This window comes from Littorina saxatilis, linkage group LG1 (genome assembly GCF_037325665.1).
Source record: "Littorina saxatilis isolate snail1 linkage group LG1, US_GU_Lsax_2.0, whole genome shotgun sequence".
Classification (NCBI taxonomy): Eukaryota; Metazoa; Mollusca; class Gastropoda; order Littorinimorpha; family Littorinidae; genus Littorina; species Littorina saxatilis.
In genome coordinates, this window is record NC_090245.1 from 17,824,557 (window position 1) to 17,847,055 (window position 22,499).

Sequence of the window (22,499 nt, forward strand, 5' to 3'; positions counted from 1 at the left end):
GCTTCCTATAGCACAGACAGATCACTCTGAACCAAAAAAATCGATGGCATTCAAATCTTGCTGTATGCTGGTAAAATAGCTGTTGAAGTTTTTTCTGTTTGTCATTGCTGAATTGATTCTGTTCCTCCTCCTCTATTCCAGTCTGGGTACTATCGTCTCTGTTCCTGTCTTCTTTTATGGTTGAAGAAAAAGTATACTGAAGGCGGTAGGATGGAAAACGTTCTTGGGGGGAAAAATCGGCTAAGGCAGCAAAGCTATGTCCGGCATAAAAAAAAAATACAAGTGTTTCAACACTAGAAAAATTCTGATAGCCGCAGAGACGGATAATGTCAGAAGATTGTGGTGTGAGCAAAAAGCATGAGATCCTTCTGTCCTTGTACAAACTACCCGAGTCGACCGACTAATGGTTGGTATGCTATAGGCAAAGTAAATTCTTCAATCTTGTTCTTGTCTTTGGGCTAAAAAAAAAAAGTCGTCTCCGGCGCAGAACGACAATAACGTGAAGACCATCGGAGGAAGAAGCAGAGGATGCGCGGCAGGTGCAGGAAGGGGTAGAGGCGAGGAGGAAGAGTCACCGATTCACTGCTGACGAGATTGTTGTGGCGTCACTACAAGTTGCCCATGCCATCTCCCATTTCCCGCCTGCCCGCCACCGGGCCCCTTATATAGCGCTACTAATACAATCACTGTAATTTGCAACAACTAACCAATCAATCAGTTCTCGCCCGAGCTGCGACACACGAGGAATCGACGAACGATCAGAGATTTAGCGGCGGCGAGAGGGGTGTGGGGAGGGGGGAGGGGGGGAGGAGAGGAGATGGAGGGAGGGAGGGAGGGAGGGAGGGAGGGAGGGAGGGAGAGCGAGGAGGATAGAAGGGTGGGGCTGGGGGAGAGGTGTGACGAGAGGAAGGAAGCGTGTGAGAGAGGAAGTGAGAAGGGAGACGGAGAAAGGCGGGAAGTGTGTGAGAGAGTCAGTGCCGCTAGTTGTGTGTTGCTGGTGCCATGTGAGGAGCGGCGGCACGGGCGGCATGTCTTTTTATTTTCCACACTGTCGCGCGCATGGTCTGCTGCATGGTCGCGTGTGTTTGTGTCTCTCCCAGTCTCTGTTTATGAGCCTCTATGTCTGTCCGTCTGTCCCACAGAAATAAACCATCTCTATCACTCTCTTGCTTATCTTTCTTTAAGAATACAAAAAAAAAAATTATTAAATACACACACAAGAAAGGTTTGTTATTAGAATGTTTCTTTAAAGACAAAAGGAAACTTTCATAATCAAAACACAAGAATTGTCGGTGATTGGAACGTCTCTTTATTGACAAAACAAAACGTTACATTTATAGTACATCGACCCAGTGGTCGTTTCAGTAGACAGGCAGACAGACGCTTACGATACAAATAATCAATCAATCAATATGAGGCTTATATCGCGCGTATTCCGTGGGTACAGTTCTAAGCGCAGGGATTTATTTTATTTTTTTATTTTATGCAATTTATATCGCGCACATATTCAAGGCGCAGGGATTTATTTATGCCGTGTGAGATGGAATTTTTTTACACAATACATCACGCATTCACATCGGCCAGCAGATCGCAGCCATTTCGGCGCATATCCTACTTTTCACGGCCTATTATTCCAAGTCACACGGGTATTTTGGTGGACATTTTTTTTATCTATGCCAATACAATTTTGCCAGGAAAGACCCTTTTGTCAATCGTGGGATCTTTAACGTGCACACCCCAATGTAGTGTACACGAAGGAACCTCGATTTTTCGTCTCATCCAAAAGTCTAGCACTTGAACTCACCACCAAGGTTAGGGAAGGGGGGAGAAAATTGCTAACGCCCTGACCCAGGGTCGAACTCGCAACCTCTCGCTTCCGCGCAAGTGCGTTACCAATCTGGCCACCCAGTCACAAATAATGAACGTATCTCAAAACTGTCGATGAATCTCGCATTCAAGACTTTCACAAGAACCGTCGTTGACCGCGTGGTCTGTGTAGTGCCAGACATATCAATAATAACAAGATAATCAAACGAAAAAAGAACTTAGCTTAGTAAAGCTTTTACTCCTCAATGTCCAGATGGCGACAGTCGTTCTACATTGTAAGCAGTCTACGTGGTTCGGAGTTGTGCTTTTTACACCCCCGGTATAGGGGTGTGTATAGGATTCGCTCGTTGTGTTTGTTTGTTTGTTTGTTTGTTTGTGTGTTTGTGCTCGCATATATCTCAAGAATGAACGGACCGATCGTCACCAAACTTGGTGAACAGGTTCTATACATTCCTGAGACGGTCCTTACAAAAATTGGGACCAGTCAAACACACGGTTAGGGAGTTATTGGTGGATTAAAATTATACAAGGACTTATAGAGGGACATCTTAATGGTCAAAGGGAAATAACCATTCTCACTCAGTCACTGCCACCAACTGAGAAGGTTATTTCCCTTTGACGGGGGTGTTTTTCCTACCTCGGAGGAATTTCTTGTTAACCTTGCTTTAAGTTTTCTTTTCTTCTGATGTGTTTTTGTGGTCTACTTGTTTCTATCTGTCTTTGCACGAATGTTTTTTTTTCTGTTGCTATTAAAATCGCAGTGTTGGTTTAAACAAAATGTTATTCAGAATGTCTTCGCATGTATAACAATTTCAAAACATACAACCAGGACACGCACTCAAGCAAATGCTTATAATTATTACGTGACCAGAACAATACTAAATTACACACATTTTCATAATGATGGACATAACAAAAATAAACCAGAAGAACAAATTGAAAAAAAATGGGGATGGGGAACAAAATAGGAACAGAAGAATCTACAGAAGAGCAAAAAGAGGAGGGTGTCGGTCGGGCGGGAAGGGGAGGGGGGAGAAAGTGTTGACTGTTTGAGTTTTCTTGCAATGCACGGTTTGATTACGGAAAAGACTGTAGGTTTTGCCAAATTAAAACTGTTTTTAGCTCTCTTTTTGGCAGAATGGTAAAAACAGTTCCTATCCTATACACTCCCCTCAAACTCCGCGGTTATTCCTGTCCTTCCTTCCTCTCTGCTGTGATTGGTTGCTAGGTTGTCAGATTGGACTTGTCCCCCCCCCCCCCCCCCCCCAGCCTTTCTGTCTGTCTCTCGCTCTCAATCTTTCTTTGCCTCTCCCTCTCTTTCTTTCTCTCTCTCCTTCCCTCTCCCCCACCTCTCTCTCTCTCCCTTTGTCTTTCCCCTTTCTCCCTCTCTTTCTGTCTGTCTGTCTCCTTTTCTCTCTCTGTCTGTCATTCTTTCTTTCTTCTTTCCATCTTTTCTTTTTCTTTTTCTCTCTCTCTCTATCTCTCTCTCTCTCTCTCTCTCTCTCTCTCTCTCTATCTCTCTCTCTCTCTCTCTCGTGCATTCTTATTTTCCTTTCTTTCCTTGTTCTGTCAATTGCTCCCCCGTCAGTCCTTCTGCTGCCCCCTCCCCCCTCCCTCCCTCTAATACTGTGACGATCTTACCCCTATAGTGTATTGCGCCTTGTCACCCTGCACTTCATAAACCTACCCTAGGTAGACCTGCTTCTTCATTACGAGTTGAAAACAGCAATGTTCTTTCGGGAAAAATCGACAATTTCCATTCGCCGTATCCTTAAAATCACCTCAAGCTAGATTGAAAAACGAAGTTGAACTATATTTTACAATGCAATAATCTCTTTCCTTTTCCTTCTAGTGTGTACTTTTTTTTCAAAATCGTCTTTCTTCCTCTTTTATTCAAAACTGGCACTTTTATGTCATAGTTTTTCTCACTTCTTGCACATCTCTGCGCCTCCTCTATAATTTCCCAACACCTCTGGGCTTCTTCCCAGCATTCCTCGCCGTCGCTCCCCTCAGACAGATTCTTTGCAGACTTTATCCTACATACGTGGGAGAGACCACTCATGAGATAACAACAATATCGGTCAAACCACACGTGCGTATATCATGTAAATGAGGTCGTGTCAAACTAGTATGCCAGGGACCTGCTTCTCCACTTCTTATGATGCCAAAGTCACCGATACGAACGTTGTTTCCCCTGGAAGAGTTTTAAGAACGTACACGACACGCTTTAATTTAAAAGAGTGACGTTTCTTCATCCTTGTAAAACAAAGTTCAGTCTCAGTCTCAGTTTCCCTCTCTCTGTTATGCGAAACGACGTAATAATAGTCAGTCTTTCTAAAATAGTGTACTTCTTTCCACCTTCTCTGCCGCCCATTCCCCATCCCCAGGGACAAAGATTTTTTTGATTTTTTAAAAATATTTTTTATAAAGGAGAGCTGCGAATAAAAGCGAGCGAAGTCGAAATGGAAGTGCGGCTTGTGGTCGGACGGCGGCTGGCAGGCAGGGAGGGAGAGACGGAGGGGGCGGGGGGAGGGACAGACGGGCGGCAGGCGGAAACCGCAGGTTGGCGGTGCGGGTGGGTCATTTGTCTGGCCGGGATTGGATGCTGAGCCTTTCATGCGGTGTTTGCCCAGCGCTCTCTGCTCTATTGGCCCAAAAGCCCCAGCCTGGTAGCATACTCGGAGGGGGTATGCATCTGTGTGTGCGCGCGCGCGTGTGTGTGTGTGTGTGTGTGTGTTTGTTGTTCGACGAGCAAGGCAGGTTTAGCAGTGATGATCGTGAACGAGGTAGAACCAGAAGAAATGGTGGCCTTTTTCTTTGTATGGTGTGTGTGTGTGTGCGCGTGTGTGTGTGTGTGTGTCAGTGTGTGTGTGTGTGTGTGTGTCAGTGTGTGTGTATGTAAGGGCGTGACTGATATCGCTGTTGTTGTTACTGCTCCTTCTGCTTCTGTTGCTTTCATTCTACCCTCTTGGCTACCTCCAAGCTTTACTCCATTACATAAGACCAGCATATCGTTTAGTACCTTCACGAAGTTCTTCACAGGTAGACTTGTGGTGGGTTTTTTTTTTTTTTACCGTGAGTGTGTACCTGTGCGGTATGCTTCGTATGGGTATTACTTTAGTTTTGACTCGATACGATTTAGACAGCAACTGGTTATTTATTTTAATAACTTACGGTCAGTGAAAGACGACTACACCTAAAGAGAGTAGAAGCTCAGCTCTACCCTCTTTGCTCCCACTGTTATTACAGACTCTGTCCATCCCTTGTGGCCAAGTCAGTGCATCACCAAACCCTCTTTGACCAAACTTCTCCGAGAACCCCGCTCATTCCTCTTCTCCTCCCTTTTTTTCTCTTGTAGAATAGAAGTGTGCGAGGCGTCAGTCCTTCTCAAGAAGTGCGGTCGGATGAAGCTTTGGAAAGTGAAAGGAGATAATTTGTAACCGAAACAAACATTAATCTCGATATCAAAGACGAGCGCGGCAGCCATTTTGTCAAAGGGGCATAACCCACATGCCCCGCCCTGCGGCCACATCTTTTCGAGGGCCAAAAACGAGAGATGGATTTTTTTTTTACTGGAAAGAAAACTGTGTTTGTACTTCGAATGATGTTTTGAAAAATGCGATGGGCTTAAAGGAAGGAGGAAGACGTACAGAACAAAGAGAGGAAAAGCGAGTCAGAGAGCGACCGTAGAAATGACTCCTGTGTCACGAGCGCAGCTTTTTCCTTAATTCTGTTACATACCTACTACATACACGGATTAAACAAAAACTAAGCTGATACTGTAGCATTATATAGCGTCAGGAAGCCACCGCTGACAGTAAAGTAAAATTAATGTTTCCAATGAATAAATGCAAGGCCGGACCTGCGGGGGGGGGGGGGGGGGGGTGGTCCTGGGTTCCGGATCCTCCTCCACCCTCCCGCCCCCCTCCCCTGGCCGCCTGATGTACCTCGTACACGAGAATAAATACATGTATTACCATTGAAATGTAAAATGTGAAACGCCCCAACAGGCATCGCCCCTGTACCCCACAAGGGGCCTGGGCGGCCACCGGACCCATGCCTCATTTTAGGACCAACCCCCCCCCCCCCTCTATTATACTTGATCCAGCCCTGAAATGCTTGAGTTTTGGCAAAGTCCAAGACTTTTTACTGAAACAATCGTTGCCCCTCTTTAATTATGATGAAGTTTTCGTTTATCTTACGCGCGTATCAACAGTGCAAACCGTACCTAACCTGCACACAGTACAATAAGACTTTTCTGATCAGTTTATTAGTATACTCACTACTCAGGTTTTAGATCATAATTTTCGCCAACCCACGCTGGGCCAGTCAATTCTCTTTGAGATTAAAATTTTCTCAGTCTCTGCCATACTTGAAATGACTTCAGTCTGTACTTTCCTGTGACTCTCAGAGGCTTCCCGTGTAACGATTCGACTCCCCATATCATATCTACCATGGCTATTATAGCATTGTCTCAAAACGAAAGTGATAAGAGTTGTCCGTCCCTGCCATCGCCCACGGCGCTGTCGGCGGGTAGTTCCGGTTGTTTTGTTCAGTACGTCCAAAATGGCTGAACGAGAGAAGAAGATAAGTGGTGGAGGGAAACGTTACTGTGTCTGCTGTTCAAACTACGTGGGTAAAGAAGTTGAAAGGCGGATTGTCATGCGGTTCCATTTTGCAAACACACACCGGAACTACCTGCCGCCGGTTCCAGGGGCGCAACTCTGTCCGACTATCGCGTTAGTTACGAGACAGTGGTTTAGGATAGGACCGTCCTTCGACTCGGACACACACATATATATATATACCAACATTCAATTCATGGCAAAATGCAAATGCAAGTTTTCGTTTTCCACAGGTTGAGGGACGACTGCATATGACCTGCAAGAAAAATACACCCAGATCACGAACACGGCGAAACTGTGATTTAGAACAGGAAAGACCCCAGGTATCTCTGTTGCTACTGCAGTGGCGGGGGGGGGGGGGGGGGGGGGGGGGGGTCTACCGTAGCGCGCTCGGTAGGTCTGAGTTGGAGGTTTGAGACACGTACGTATACCAAATAACTGTTACTAACGTTCGAGTTATGTAGATCTATGCTTCATACTGCTCGACTTGTGCGGAAAAGAACGCTGCCTTGAGATTTCTGTTTACTCACACGCTGGAGTTTTGCAAACCATTAGTTGTAGACATCACACACGAAGCAATACTGCATTCATGATCAAACATGGTGATCTTACGAAAGTGGAGGAGAGAGAGAGAGAGAGAGAGAGAGAGAGAGAGAGAGAGAGAGAGAGAGAGAGAGAGAGAGAGAGAGAGAGAGAGAGAGAGAGAGAGAGAGAGAGAGAGAGAGAGTGTATGCTATCATACAGGCACCCAAAACTCACACAAACATAAAACTGACAACTGACATGCTGTTTCATAAAAGATTAAAAACATATCACTGTATTAACGCCATTGTGAGCATTTCTTTTCAAGAAAAGCATCACAGGATATAACAATGTTTATGTTATTTAGTTTTGTTTTGATTTTTTAACACAGCTTTATTATTTGGAACCAAATGAGTAACTTTGGTAGACAAATCCTTGTTTGCATAATTATCTCACTTCTTCAAGCTTCAATGCGACGTCTACAGAAATGGATAACACTCGCATTAAAAAGGACCGAGAACACACTGCATGGTTGCCTCATCACGTCATCCCTACAACTCTTTTCTTGCCGCATCTGAGACCAACGCTTAAAGCCATATCTTTCTCTAATCTGTATATATAGTCTTGAGCCGAGCGTTTGAAAATGCCTGAGCCTGAAGGCGGGTGTAACTTACACCTCTTGGTATCAGTCTGCCTTAGAGATGAGGACGACAGTTGGCCAGATGGCCAGAATAGCGCGCTGCATTTTCCTGCATAGAACTAAAGCGCGTCTGCCGCGACGGTGCTCGAGCTTATACATTGGCGGGCACTGCTCACAGCCCGGCTCATGGCACTGTAAACCATCCCCTCTCTCGCCACCATCCGCCCTACCCTTGGTCTCACGCCTGTATAGCCAATTGGTTCAAATACATGTAATACACACCATCAGTCAAGAACAAACAATTCTAACTAACTAACCTACAACAATACACAAAAAAGCCTGATCATCAGCTTTGTTAACGTTATTTAAAATTATTTTTTTAGCTTTTTTCTTTTGAAAGTCTGTTCAAACAGACTATTTTTTTTAAATAAGATTTTTGTAAAATTGACGGCGGACATAGACCGGGCAAAAAGTATTGTATTATATACCCCCAAAAAACTGCATTGTATTCAGATTTCTTGGTGTTATTTTCGAAATGTGTGTAAGTGAACGATTTGGAAAACATTAATAAAATCTAAAAAAAACAAACCACAACAAAAAACACACAAACAAACATCGTCTGATAACTCCAAATTACTGCAGTCTTTTTTAGAAAGACATCTGATTCATACAGAATTTTGATGAAACTGACGATGACCGTAAATATTTTTGGATAAGCCAGTCAATGTGAATGAGAAAACAGGATTGCCATTTACCCCAATATTTAATCTTGTCTTCTCATTAAAGACAGTGACATTACAATGGATTTTATTGAAACTTGTGATTATTACCTTAAACATTTTGGGATGCACCAGTCCAAATAATTTTCAGAGAAAAAACCCGACTCTTATTCATTTGAAAGAAAAAGGTCGTTTACATAAAGGCAGTTGTTTAAAATTAGACTTCAGTCAGTAAAGCAGATGAACGTGATCTAAAGTGACTGACAGAAAAATGATCGTTCTATAATCGAACATTTCAGAAAGACAGCTGCTTTAAAGGAATCAAACGATGGACGTGAACGATTTGGACTCTCACTCACTGAAGAGCTGCCCGGAAAGGTCTCGCGCTGGGAGTTGTCTTTCCCAAGTGCTGGATGTCATGCAACAATGGCCACCGCTTAAGGGGGAAAGAGCTATTTAGCTTCCGTAATGGAGCGCGCGAAAGTAATTGCGTTTTCGGAGTTTATCAGTAATTACTGAGAGCGTTCTGGCAACTAGCAACACACAAAAAAGCTACACCCCGCCGAAAAAAATCAGTTCGCAGATTCGACGGTCGAAAAACAATCAGCGTACGCTCCCTAACCAAAGGACGCCGCAGAAGCGTTTTGAAAGAGTAGCTTGTGTGTAGATCGCGGCGAGGTCTTCCACAAGGGGCGCAATTCCCCAAAGACAAAACAGGAACGGGGCGAGAGGCAAGTTCAATATTTGCTGTATTTCCTGGCTGATGGTGAGGCACCAAAGCGCTTTTAGCGCCCGTGTTTGCCGCGACATTGTCAAGCAGGAAAATGAAACAGCAAACTCGTTTCCGACTAGAACTGTTATGATTGTGGGGACTACATTTCGGCCAAGGGATCTATTTTGATAAATGAGCGATATCCTGAAACCGGCCGTGGCGTTATGGGCAGAATCCGGATGGTTTTTAAACCGGGTGACGATGTATCCGCAATCATCATGGTCTGAATTATTTCACAGAGATTGTCCTTTGTATTTTGCTGGCGTCGAGCTTTCTTTACGTTTTGTCCTTTAAACTGCCTGTCTTTGTCTCTGTCTGTCTGTCTGTCTGTCTGTCTGTCTGTCTGTCTGTCTGTCTGTCTGTCTGTCTCCATCTCTGTCTATTGCTCTCTCCTTCTCTCCCTGCCCCCCCTCCCCCCTCTCTCCCTCTCTCTCTCTCTCCCTCTCTCTCTCTCTCTCCCTCTCTCTCCTTCCCCCTCTCTCTCTCCCTCTCTCTCTCTCCCCCCCTCTCTCTCTCTCTCTCTCTCTCTCTCTAGCCCTCGCTCCCTTTATTCATTCTTCTTGCAAGTAAACTTAGCTGCAGTTAAACGTTCTGACAAGACTTGCTTCTTTGAAATGTTTGTTCAAAAGTCAAAGCCATACATAAACTATGTCTTTTTAACTGTGCGTCTCGGAAAGGCAAAGGAAAGACCAGATTAAAAAAAAGTGTATACTTTTCACAGACATATGTTTCAGGGGTCGACACTAACTTATTTGGCCTGGGGCCACACTGGCCCCAGAGATGGAAATTGCTGGGGCGGAAAAAAAAAATCTGGGGCCCACTCTCAGTATTCACGTGCGGCAATGCGTTGTCTGTTTTTCTTCATCGTACTGAAGCCAGGGAAATTCTTTCAACCATTTGACATTGAAATTACGACAGCGCTTCGCGCTTTTGGCTGCATCGGTCTCCTTTTTTCGTTTCTCTCCACCCTGTTCTTCATCTTCATTTCCATGTCTTTTTACACCAGGGATGTGTCGCCACATTTTGCGTTTGGCATTTGAAGGCAATACTTATCTCTCACGCTAAAGAGCGCAATCTGGGAGTTATTTCCCTTACGACATTGTCCTTCGACGATTTGAATGTGTTTTTTTTCTTGACTGCGGCATTGATCGTAACGCAAATTTCAGTGACGACTTTGACTGGCGATTTTTAGTGATTGGCTCTGCTGGCATTAGAATTTTCGGTTTGTCATTGTTGGAATTTATCCTGGGGCGGAGTGGGCCCCAAGCTTCGGCAATGTTTGGGGCGGAACACAAAACTCTGGGGCGTTCCGCCCCCCGCCCCCGCTAGTGTCGAACCCTGTGTTTGAGTAAAAGTGAAATTGAATCATTGTCTCGTGGAATCAGAGAATACCTTGATACCAGCAATACCAATAGTCACCAACACCAGCAACTAAAGCGAGCAAAACAACATCATAACCATGAATAGATTTTGCTTTTTGTTATTTCGAATTCTTCGAGGCAGTTTCTTCCATACCACAATCTTCTCTTCACTGATTCCCCCCTGCACACAATTTTTGTGTCGTCAATCAATCAATATGAGGCTTATATCGCGCGTATTCCGTGGGTACAGTTCTAAGCGCAGGGATTTTTTAAAATTTTTATTTTATGCAATCTATATCGCGCACATATTCAAGGCGCAGGGATTTATTTATGCCGTGTGAGATGGAATGTTTTTTTTACACAATACATCACGCATTCACATCGGCCAGCAGATCGCAGCCATTTCGGCGCATATCCTACTTTTCACGGCCTATTATTCCAAGTCACACGGGTATTTTGGTGGACATTTTTATCTATGCCTATACAATTTTGCCAGGAAAGACCCTTTTGTCAATCGTGGGATCTTTAACGTGCACACCCCAATGTAGTGTACACGAAGGGACCTCGGTTTTTCGTCGCATCCGAAAGACTAGCACTTGAACCCACCACCTAGGTTAGGAAAGGGGGTAGAAAATTGCTAACGCCCTGACCCAGGGTCGAATATATATATATATATATATATATATTTTTTTTTTTTAATAGAATACTCATCAGTTTTGTAATGAACTGTCTTCATTCTTCAATTTTTTTCCACGTCTCTCTGTTTTTCCAGCAGTGACCCCTTCCAACACACAATGTTCGTCCTCTGAATCCGTGCTGTTGATCCTCCGTTTAATTTCCCTTTTCTCTTTCTTTTTTCTTGCTTTCCCTACTGTCACATCCCCACCTCCAATACATTCACCTCAATTTAATATTATTAGCAACAACTTTTGTATTCGATATGCATTTACCCCTCTATTGCCATCCCTCCATCTCTTAATCTCTTTTTTGCTTTCACGACAGAATATGTTTGTCCTCTGAAAATCTTTTTTCCAGACAAACATTTCTTTCCCCTTTTCACACATACATTCATTTAATTTCCACCAAACCTCGTCCCTGCTGGTACGTACACAACACCGAGGAATTTTTTAGCTAAAAAATAACTAAATTGCCACCGATTCCAGCGAGGACGTAAAACGGACTCAACAAATTCAAATTGCAGCCAGCCTCCCCTCGGACGCGGAAACCGTGAACAAGGGAGGTAACAAAACATACAACGACAGTAAACGAGCTTTGGGAACTACACTGCCTCGCGCCATTAACCAGCTAGCGTTTGTGGACACTGCGGCCGGGGAATAAAGCGCGCAATGATACATTCCGGTGGAAAAGTCAACAACGGCGGATGGAAGATGGGCCCCAGAATCTAATTTCGCTTTTTCAGTGTCGAAAGCGCTTCAAAACTATCGAATCTCTCTGGTTTGTCCTTCCCTTTTTTTCTTTTTTGTCGTTGTTCCCTCCTGGTATTTTTACGTCTCTTTTGGTAGCCTACGATGCTTAAAAAGAGGGGAAAGAGATGAGGGAAAAAGCGGACTAATTTTTTTAACACATGCAATTATGGAGCCAAGCCTAATGGGGCATGGTTCTAATGATACCTTTAACTGGAAAAAGCGAATATTTCTTCCAACAAAGACAATTATGAAGCCCGGTCTAATGAAGCATAGTCCCCATGTTTACTACTGTGCTGGTGTTTAAATAATTACGATGTTAACTCCGAGTACCAAAATACAAAACTCAAGTCGCACCAATATTCACACGTGACTCGTTCAGAGTGTCTTTTAAGAGTGAATAACGCAATGTGTTCCGTCTGATGTAAAATTACAAGCACCAACATCTACAGTGACTAGTTCAGAGTGTCTTTTAAGAGTGAATGTCAATGATGTCTTGTATTCTGTCTGATGTCAAATTGCAAGCACCAAAATCTACAGTGTGTCTTTTAAGAGTGAATGTCAATGATATCTTGTATTCTATCTGATGTCAAATTGCAAGCACCAAAATCTACAGTGTGTCTTTTAAGAGTGAATGTCAATAATATCTTGTATTCTGTCTGATGTCAAATTGCAAGCACCAAAATCTACAGTGTGTCTTTTAAGAGTGAATGTCAATGATATCTTGTATTCTGTCTGATGTCAAATTGCAAGCACCAAAATCTACAGTGTGCCTTTTAAGAGTGAATGTCAATAATATCTTGTATTCTATCTGATGTTAAACTGCAATCACTAAAATCTACAGTGTGTCTTTTAAGAGTGAATGTCAATAATATCTTGTGTTCTGTCTGATGTCAAAGTCATCATCCTGTCCGCATCCACAGTCAGGTTCACAGATCTTCCCAGGCATTCACATGGAATAAGAGCATACTTGCACTTGAATAAATACTAAAAATCAATACCCCTGCTGCATTTTGTGAAGTGTCTGAATATTTTGCTGACTTAATTTCCAAGCTGAAACCAATCTCAGCATGCGAAATTAATAGAACACAGAACGCAGCAAGCCAAGGCTGCCGATTTTTGGTGTGTGTTCGAGTTGAATGATGCTTTAAGCCGAGTAAACTGAGCAACACATATGTGGTAGCGGTCGAGAAAGAACTGACCTAAAATGGACAAACAGCCGCTGAAATAACGACAGCTTCGCTCATAAAAAGAATGCCAGATACAAACAAGGCTGATAGCATGCGTGTAGAATGACGAGCAAATCAACAGCTTAACATTTACTGACAATGACAGAGTAATAATGCTATGAGAAGTGAAGATGTTTAAGTATATATAGAAAATAGCTTCAAAGTCACAAGACACAACAAAGACCCCTACTCTTATAGACCCCCCTCCCCTCCCCTCCCATCTTCCCCGATACTACCCTCTCTCCCTACGTTTATTACACCCCCGGTATAGGGGTGTGTATAGGTTTCACTCGATGTGTTTGTGTGTTTGTTTGTGTTCGCAAGTAGATCTCAAGAATGAACGGACCGATCGTCACCAAACTTGGTGAACAGGTTCTATACATTCCTGAGACGGTCCTTACAAAAATTGGGACCAGTCAAACACACGGTTAGGGAGTTATTGGTGGATTTTGGTTTTTTTTGGGGATCAACTACGGCATAACTCTTCCTTATCTTCTCCATGTTTTCAGCGTTTACCTCCCTTCCTTCGTATGGTGCACTATAGTATGAGGGGGGGATCTTCGGATATTCCCGGCGTTCTGTTACTATTTTTAGAAGGTCACCGCAGTGTCCAGAACGTAAATTGAACCCGTAAATTATCCTCACTGTAAAAGTGCAAAGGTCGAATCAATTTATAGCCACGCGAAAAATACACTCTCATCTATCTCTATATATTTATACAATAGATATAGATATATATATATACGGCTTCTCTGTGTGTGTGTGTTTGAGTGTGTCTGTAGAAAACACCTGTGTATTGCACAGTTCTGTTTGTGATGTGGTACCTAGGGCGTCGTCGACAAGTATACATAAAGGGAAAGTTTGTGTGCGTGCCTGTGTGTGTTCTTAATCTAAGACAAATGTCGCCAATGTTTTTACAGAGTGACGTTAAATAAACGATTTTATCATCATCATTATCGACAAGTATGGGACTCGACATGATATGATCAGGAATGGCATTATGGCCCCTGAATCATGTTCGTACTGTTCCCATTCCACGAGTCTGGAAGGGACCGAAGCTTGACGGGTCCATGGTTCGAAGCCGGGTTTCGGCTCTACTTGCTACCCGGCGAAGCGGCAGATACGCCCCGGACAAAATCTGGTCGATGAGATATTTCAATACCTGCTCTCAGCGCGCAGCGCAAACCGATTTTTTTTTCGGGATCTTTTGTTTTCTGTATGCGGTCAGTAGGTGTTACAGAAAGAGTTATATTGATTTGTCTTTTTCTCCGCCTGTCTCTTTGTCCACTCAATCAACTTATTTTAACCACACTTGTTAGCAGTGCCTTCTCAGTTGGTGGCAGTGAGAATGGTAAGGACGGGGGTGTTTTTCCTACCTCGGAGGAATTTCTTGTTATCTGAGCTTTCATTCTTGCAGCCAAATTGAACAATTGTACTAAGCGCGTGGCACTCTTCATCCGATTGCGCTCAACAAAACTGAACAGTTCACAGCTCCGACAGTCCACGCGAGGCTGCGAAAAAGGGACTGCATGGACAATGAACCAAGAGAATCTCAGTCAACACACCGTCCTTTCGAGCTCGTTGGTGAAACCGTTGTAATGGTGACAGAATCGTAACGTTGTCAGAGAGATCCTCTGACAGCTCTAAACCCAGTAGCGGTGGTAACGGTAGCGCACTGCTGGTGGAGGTGTGTTGGTGCTAATATACCCCGACGCCTTCAGGTGTGAACAAGCTATGACGGTTGACATGGCGTGCGAGGGAGAAATGGACCCATCATTTGCAGCAGAGGACTACAAAGGTGGGTATGTCACAGTGGAGTTGGGTATGACATATAGCGGTAGAGATCACCCCCCTCCCTCCCCAGAGAGTGAGAAAAAGAAGAGGGCGAGAGAGATATCTAGAGAGATAGAGAGATAGAGAGACAGACAGACAGACAGAGACGGAGAGAAAGAGAGATAGAGACAGTGAGAAAGAGAAAGAGAGAGAGCGCGAGATAGAGCGATATATATGGATATAGATAGAGAAAGAGATATAGACAGACAGACAGAGAGAGAAAGAGAGAGAGAGAGAGAGAGAGAGAGAGAGAGAGAGAGAGAGAGAGAGAGCGAAAGAAATAGAGAAAGAGAGTGAGAGAGAGATAGCGAGAGAGATAGAGAAAGAGAGAGAGAGAGAAAGCGCGATATAGATAGAGAAAGAGAGAGAGCGAGAGGGAGAGAGAGATAGAGAGAGACAGAGAGACAGAGAGAGAGAGAGAGACAGAGACAGAGAGAAAGAAAGAGAGAGAGAGAGAGAAAGAAAGAGAGAGAGACAGAGAGAGAGAGAGAGAGAGAGAGAGAGAGAGAGAGAGAGAGAGAGAGAGAGAGAGAGAGAAGCAGCGCTTGGCAGTCGTTCAAGCAATATGCTCTTTTGTTATGAGTCCATGTGACATTGTCACCCGTATTGTCGACATCCAGTGCATATTTGAATGAAATATGGGCAAACGTGCTCTGTTTGAAAACATAAATTAGGCGGAAGAAAAAATGTTAAAGAGAACAAGAGAACAGGCGAACAAGAATTTAATCCGCCATATAGTATACAACCCATTGGTATTAGTCCTGGTGTGGAAACACTCATGCACAAATGCTTAATTTTTTTTCTTGCAGCGTTTACTAATGACACACCTAATCCGAGCTCTTCAAAGCAATTGTATCCACTCCTCAACCAACCAACCAGATTGGAGAAACATCTTAAGGAGGAAACAAAACAAAAATCTGATTTGTACCTGTTTTGGGCATGCAGTAGCTACTTCCGCTGGCGTGGGAGTAAGAAACGGAAGTGACGACACCCAGGTGTCCCCGATGGCTTCCAGCACAGTGGCTGTTAATGCCCGGATGTCCATGAGCATGCAGCATATCTGAGGGGCTGTGGCGTTGCGCGGCGTGCTGTTGTTGTTGCTGTTGCTGCTGATGATGCTGTTGTTGCTGTTGTTGTTGACGATGTTGTTGAAGTTGTGAATGGTGATCTGCAATTTTTTGGTCGAAGAAACAAAGAGCGGAGATGTTATTCAACGAAAATAAAAGAACTCTCGTTCAAACAAACAAACAAACAAACAAACAAACAAACAATCTTGAGAAAATATAGACAGGTCAAACAAATTATAATAAACAAGTCGCGTAAGGCGAAAATACAATATTTAGTCAAGTAGCTGTCGAACTCACAGAATGAAACTGAACGCAATGCCATTTTTCAGCAAGACCGTATACTCGCAGCATCGTCAGTCCACCGCTCATGGCAAAGGCAGTGAAATTGACAAGAAGAGCGGGGTAGTAGTTGCGCTAAGAAGGATAGCACGCTTTTCTGTACCTCTCTTTGTTTTAACTTTCTGAGCGTGTTTTTAATCCAAACATATCATATCTATATGTTTTTGGAATCAGGAACCGACAAGGAATAAGATGAAAGTGTTTTTAAATTGATTTCGACAATTTAATTTTGATAATAATTTTTATATATTTAATTTTCAGAGCTTGTTTTTAATCCGAATATAACATATTTATATGTTTTTGGAATCAGCAAATGATGGAGAATAAGATAAACGTACATTTGGATCGTTTTATAAATGTTTTTTTTTTTTTTACAATTTTCCGATTTTTAATGACCAAAGTCATTAATTAATTTTTAAGCCACCAAGCTGAAATGCAATACCGAAGTCTGGGCTTCGTCGAAGATTACTTGACCAAAATGTCAACCAATTTGGTTGAAAAATGAGGGCGTGACAGTGCCGCCTCAACTTTCACGAAAAGCCGGATATGACGTCATCAAAGACATTTATCAAAAAAATGAAAAAAACGTCTGGGGATTTCATACCCAGGAACTCTCATGTCAAATTTCATAAAGATCGGTCCAGTAGTTTAGTCTGAATCGCTCTACACACACACACAGACACACACACACACACGCACACACACACGCACATACACCACGACCCTCGTTTCGATTCCCCCTCGATGTTAAAATATTTAGTCAAAACTTGACTAAATATAAAAAGGCGAAAGGGAATCGATAATAAAGACAAAGTAATAAAACAACATAAACTAACAGCATCAATTATTTAAACAATAGGCCTACAATTAAAACGAATGTATTTTTGCTGAAATCATATACCAGAACAATATTTGACATAAGCCCCAAAAAGAGAGAGAAAAAATATATAGTGCTGGACAAACAAGAAGCTATCATAGTATCAGGCATTAAAATAATCATTGAACCCATTTTTAAATGCTGATCAAATGTTTATGAAGCGCTTTCTTAAACTTTAATTCTTGAGGAAAGGGAGTTCAAGATTGAGAGAGAGAGAGAGAGAGAGAGAGAGAGAGAGAGAGAGAGAGAGAGAGAGAGAGAGAGAGAGATAGAGAGAGAGAGACGGAGAGAGAGAAAGAGAGATAGAGAGAGATAGAGAGAGAGAGAGAGGGAGAGAGAGAGAGAGAGAGAGAGAGAGAGAGAGAGAGAGAGAGAGAGAGAGAGAGAGAGAGATTTGGGAATGGGAGGCAGGCAGAAAAGTAGGTAGATAAACAGACACAGAAGCTGAAGAAGAAAATGTTTTAAATTATTACAACTACTTCGAGAAAAAATTGGTGGATCTGATTTTTTAACACTCTAGTCCCAGTATACTTGGAACTTCAGTTCATGTCTAAATGCAGCGAATTTATTCAGATCTATGAGGAACGAATACATACAAAACAAACTAACAACTAACAAACATGATTTTTTTTTTAAACAACAAGATACTCCAGTCAACAAGAAACCCACACAAAAACCGCACACAATAAAATAAGCAAACAAACAAACAAACAAATACATTGGGACTACGTACAATAAAAGCAAACACTTACCAGCAAAATAAGCGCTTGTGGAATTTGCGAGTGAACTGTTGTGAGATCCTGTACCCTTTAGAGTATCTGCAAAATAGCATTAAAACAGGAACTGTCAAAATTAGTGACATGATTAAAATTAATGATTAAAACAAGTCGCGTAAGGCGAAAATACAACATTTAGTCAAGTAGCTGTCGAACTCACAGAATGAAACTGAACGCAATGCAACGCAGCAAGACCGTATACTCGTAGCATCGTCAGTCCACCGCTCACGGCAAAGGCAGTGAAATTGACAAGAAGAGCGGGGTAGTAGTTGCGCTGGGAAGGATAGCACGCTTTTCTGTACTTCTCTTCGTTTTAACTTTCTGAGCGTGTTTTTAATCCAAACATATCATATCTATATGTTTTTGGAATCAGGAACCGACAAGGAATAAGATGAAAGTGTTTTTAAATTGATTTGGAAAATGTAATTTTGATAATAATTTTTATATATTTAATTTTCAGAGCTTGTTTTTAATCCGAATATAACATATTTATATGTTTTTGGAATCAGCAAATGATGGAGAATAAGATAAACGTAAATTTGGATCGTTTTATAAAAAACATATTTTTTTTACAATTTTCAGATTTTTAATGACCAAAGTCATTAATTAATTTTTAAGCCACCACGCTGAAATGCAATACCGAAGTTCGAGCTTTGTCGAACATTACCCGACCAAAATTTCAACCAATTTGGTTGAAAAATGAGGGCGTGACAGTGCCGCCTCAACTTTCACGAAAAGCCGGATATGACGTCATCAAAGTCATTTATCAAAAAAATGAAAAAAACGTTCGGGGATTTCATACCCAGGAACTCTCATGTCAAATTTCATAAAGATCGGTCCAGTAGTTTAGTCTGAATCGCTCTACACACACACACACACACACACAGACAGACAGACACACACACACACACACACACACACACACACGCACATACACCACGACCCTCGTCTCGATTCTCCCCTCTACGTTAAAACATTTAGTCAAAACTTGACTAAATGTAATGATAAGATAAAGCAATATAAACTCGAATTGAATAATGTGGTTATGAACAAAGAAAAAATTCTCTCTCTCTGTCTCTGTCTGTGTGTGTGTGTGCGTCTGTCTGTCTGTCTGTCTGTCTGTCTGTCTGTCTGTGTGTGTCTCTCTCTCTCTCTCTCTCTGTCTGTCTCTGTGTGTGTGTGTGTCTCTCTCTGTCTGTCTGTCTGTCTGTCTCTCTCTCTCTGTCTCTCTCTCTCTCTCTCTCTGTGTCTCGCAAAACACACAGAGACACAGACAGAGACAGACAGAGACAAGACACAATCTTTATTATCGAGGGTAATAGATAAGCAAAAATGTATGCTGTTTTACATCCAGCCCTCGCCCTAAGATCAACAGGAACAGAAAACATTATAATCAAAGAACTATCAGAGCAAACTTAACACATTATAACTGAGAGAAAGAGAGAGAGAGAGAGAGAGAGAGAGAGAGAGAGAGAGAGAGAGAGAGAGAGGGGGGGGGGAGAGAGAGAGAGAAAGAGAGAGAGACAGAGACAGAGAGAGAGAGAGAGAGAGAGAGTGAGTGAGTGAGTGAGAGAGAGAGAGAGAGAGAGACACACACACACACACACACACACACACACACACACACACACACACACACACACACTCACAGACACCAACGCGTTGTTTTCTCTGTGTGCCTCGCGTTGTTGTTTTATTGTTGAGTTCAGTAACCGGAAGAAGAAACAAGTCGCGTAAGGCGAAAATACAATATTTAGTCAAGTAGCTGTCGAACTCACAGAATGAAACTGAACGCAATGCCATTTTACTCGTAGCATCGTCAGGCCACCGCTCATGGCAAAGGCAGTGAAATTGACAAGAAGAGCGGGGTAGTAGTTGCGCTAAGAAGGATAGCACGCTTTTCTGTACCTCTCTTTGTTTTAACTTTCTGAGCGTGTTTTTTAATCCAAACATATCATATCTATATGTTTTTGGAATCAGGAACCAACAAGGAATAAGATGAAAGTGTTTTTAAATTGATTTGGACAATTTAATTTTGATAATAATTTTTATATATTTAATTTTCAGAGCTTGTTTTTAATTCGAATATAACATATTTATATGTTTTTGGAATCAGCAAATGATGGAGAATAAAATAAACGTAAATTTGGATCGTTTTATAAATTTTTATTTTTTTTTTAAATTTTCCGATTTTTAATGACCAAAGTCATTAATTATTTTTTAAGCCACCACGCTGAAATGCAATACCGAACCCCGGGCTTCGTCGAAGATTACTTGACCAAAATTTCAACCAATTTGGTTGAAAAATGAGGGCGTGACAGTGCCGCCTCAACTTTCACGAAAAGCCGGATATGACGTCATCAAAGACATTTATCAAAAAAATGAAAAAAACGTTCGGGGATTTCATACCCAGGAACTCTCATGTCAAATTTCATAAAGATCGGTCCAGTAGTTTAGTCTGAATCGCTCTACACACACACACAGACACACACACACACACACACACACACACACACACACACACACACACACACACACATACACCACGACCCTCGTCTCGATTCCCCCCTCTACGTTAAAATATTTAGTCAAAACTTGACTAAATATAAAAATACTAAAGGGAAACAAATCTAAACAAAATCTTATACAAGTAACACAGAAACCGCCATTTTGGATTCCTGAATCGCACTACATTGATATCCTTCTAAATTGTCAAGGTCTTTTTCTTTATTTCGCCTAAAATTCAATACAATTTATGGCCAAAAAAACCATTTTGGGAGCAAAATTAAAATGGGTAAATTGTTTTGGACTGTAGAATATTTCGATTCTTCTTTTTACATTTAGTTAAGTTTTGACTTAATGCTTTAACATAGAGGCGGAATCGAGACGAGGGTCGTGGTGTGTGTGTGTGTGTGTGTGTGTGTGTGTGTGTGTGTGTGTGTGAAGAGCGATTCAGAGAAAACTACCAAACCGATCTTCATGAAACTTTACATGAGAGTTCCTGAGAATAATACCCCCAGATCTTTTCTTCATTTTGTCGATAAATGTCTTTGATGACGTCATATCCGGCTTTTTGTAAAAGTTGAGGCGGCACTGTCACACCCTCATTTTTTAATGAAATTAATTAAAATTTTGGCCAAGCAATCTTCGACGAAGGTCGGACTTTGGTATTGCATTTCAGCTTGGAGACTTAAAAATTAATTAATGAGTTTGGTCATTAAAAATCTGAAAATTGTTTGTAATTAAAATAATTGTTTGTATAAAACGATCCAAAAGCAATTTCATATTATTCTTCATTATTTTTGATTCGAAAAATATACACATATGTTATATTCGGATTAAAAACAAGCTCTGAAAATTAAAAATATGAACATTATTATCAAAATTAAATTTCCGCAATCGATTTAAAAACACTTGCATCTTATTCCTTGTCGGTCCCTGATTCCAAAATATATAGATATGACATGTTTGGATTAAAAACAAGCTCAGAAAATTAAAAAGAATAGGGATACAGAAAAGCGTGCTATCCTGCTCAGCGCAACCATTACCGCGCTATTCTGGCTCGTCAATTTCACTGCCTTTTCCACGAGCGGTGGACTGACGATGCTACGAGTATACGGTCTTTGTGAAAAAATGCAGTGCGTTCAGTTTCATTCTGTGAGTTTGACAGCTTGACTAAAATGTTGTATTTTTGCCTCACGCGACTTGTTCTTCTTTTTCAGCGCTCGACGGTTGTTATATTTTTACGCCATAACACTAACAGACGCAGACACACATGGTGAGACAAACAGATATGACCACCTGCACAAACACAATAGATATGCATAGAACGTACCTTCCTTTCGATACATATAGAAGAGAAACAAGCATACCCAAACACTGGACAGACACCCTTTGGCCAATTCTGCTCGAAGGATGAGAAAAGTGTTTTCGCGTCGAATATAAAGGCTGCTTCGTTTGTGTGAACAATAATAGCAGAATAACTTGTTTTTCTCCAAAAACGCCTTCAAGAAGATGGACATAGAAGTCAGGGGTTGGGAGAAGGATATGATGATTTACGCACAGAATGACGCGGGCGTAGACTGACGTTGAAAGGATGCGTCAACAGAACCAAAGCTACGGCAGTCATACGTTTGGTCATACGTAACCAAGGGCTACAAAACTGTGAAGCTACGACGCGGTAATCATGGGGCAGAAAACGTTAGTTCACAGGTATCTTCTCTTTTTAATTTATATTTTATTTGAATACCATGGTACTTATGGTCTATTTTTGACAGGGACCGATAAAACCTAGCGGGTTGCTCATCAGCTCTGGGATATGTTTTATTCTTCGCACGTGATAGAGACCACCAATGTCATAAATACAACCCATCTCTTCACACGTGTGTACATCACGTGAAAGAGGTCGGGTCAAAGTACAGACTGACACGGACCGAATTTTACACTGCTCATGATGACAAAGTCACCGAGACAAGCTTCATGAAACAC

The 22,499-nt window shown here is 42.1% G+C and overlaps 1 protein-coding gene across 1 annotated transcript in view; it reads right to left on the reverse strand.

The window, feature by feature from the left end:
- Positions 1-22,499, reverse strand: part of LOC138963304 (uncharacterized) — a 72,960-nt gene that overhangs the window by 16,975 nt on the left and 33,486 nt on the right. Inside the window, exons 4-5 of the mRNA XM_070335370.1 lie at positions 17,988-18,053; positions 15,881-16,120 (exon numbers count right to left, since the gene is read on the reverse strand). Of these exons, the coding sequence (XP_070191471.1) occupies positions 15,881-16,120; positions 17,988-18,053 (306 nt within the window). The remainder of the gene's footprint in view (positions 1-15,880; positions 16,121-17,987; positions 18,054-22,499) is intronic.